We start from the raw sequence: 1,119 nt of genomic DNA on the forward strand, positions 1-1,119 counted from the left end.
CGGGGCCTGGGGGAGCACGGCTGGGCCAGGAGCTGTGCCACGGATGAGCCAGGAGCTGTGCCATGCTGCCCAGCACCTCCCGGGCAGTTCTGCCACCGGGCTTCGGTGCTATGGCACTTATGGCACATCAGTGGCAAGGTTTCTGCCAGCCCTGGCAAGGCTGGGAGCTCTGGTCCCTGCCTGGCAGGCTGGGGAGGACACCCTGGTCCAAGCTGATCGCTTGGCAAGGGGTGGTCCAGGGGAGATGCTGGGGGTTGCTCTGGGCTTGTTTGCAGCATCACCACGAGGCACCCACCAGCAGCCCGGCACCGTGGGCAGGGGAGAAGTGGCACAGAACTTTGCCCAGCCTGGAGAGCTGCTGCTGAGCCTGTGAGTCCCGCCTGGCTAAAGGTCCTGGGGGGAATCAGCACCTGCAGCAGGATTTCTGTCCCCAGGCCCAGGGAGAGCCGTGGAGAGAGGCTGTTGGGAAACTCTGGACTGTGCGATTAGGTTTTTAATCATTAGCCAGCAATCTGCTTTCTGTCCTCGCCCTGGACACCTGCCAGCAGAGACGGGCTGTCGGCACCACGGCCCCGGGGCTCAGGGCTGCCCGTTTCCCCAGCTGCCTGTTTTCCTGGAGCAGGGCCCTGCTCACCCTGCCTTGGGAAAGCACCGGCAGCTCGGGAGCATGGGCACCATTGCCATAGTTCCCAGCTCTCTGAGGGGCACAGCCATCCAGCCACACTCTGCCAAGCCCATCCCCACTCTCCTCAGCATCATGCCCACTTCTTTCCAGGAGCTTCCCGACCCGGAGAAGGTGTCAACGGAGGTCCAACAAATGTGGGTGCTGACGGAGGTGATCCGGGCTCGCCAGCCAGCTGCCCGCATCGGGCGCTTCGACGTGAGTCCCACCACCCTGCCTGGGGGGCTCCGGCCTCGTGGCATTGCTGGGAGAGCCCTCCCAGAGGGGATGCTCTCGGTGGGATGGGGACAGTTTAAGGTGGGGTGTCCCAGCAAGGCGATGGTGCTGTGCAGGGACCGATGGTTGCTCTCTTTTCCAGGTGGATGGCTGCTACGATATCAACCTGCTTTCCTACACGTGAGCCCCGCAGGTGCCAGACAGAGGGGTCCGGCTCCTCC

The 1,119-nt window shown here is 63.9% G+C and overlaps 1 protein-coding gene across 1 annotated transcript in view; it reads left to right on the plus strand.

Moving 5' to 3' along the window:
* Positions 1-1,082, plus strand: part of NICN1 (nicolin 1, tubulin polyglutamylase complex subunit) — a gene marked incomplete at its 5' end in the record, with an annotated part of 2,305 nt that extends 1,223 nt beyond the window's left edge. The window contains 2 exons of the mRNA XM_010178083.2: positions 776-880; positions 1,041-1,082. Of these exons, the coding sequence (XP_010176385.2) occupies positions 776-880; positions 1,041-1,082 (147 nt within the window). The remainder of the gene's footprint in view (positions 1-775; positions 881-1,040) is intronic.
* Between the last annotated feature and the right edge of the window lie 37 nt (positions 1,083-1,119).

The sequence above is a fragment of the Antrostomus carolinensis genome, unplaced genomic scaffold, assembly GCF_000700745.2.
Source record: "Antrostomus carolinensis isolate BGI_N321 unplaced genomic scaffold, ASM70074v2 scaffold35160, whole genome shotgun sequence".
Classification (NCBI taxonomy): domain Eukaryota; kingdom Metazoa; phylum Chordata; class Aves; order Caprimulgiformes; family Caprimulgidae; genus Antrostomus; species Antrostomus carolinensis.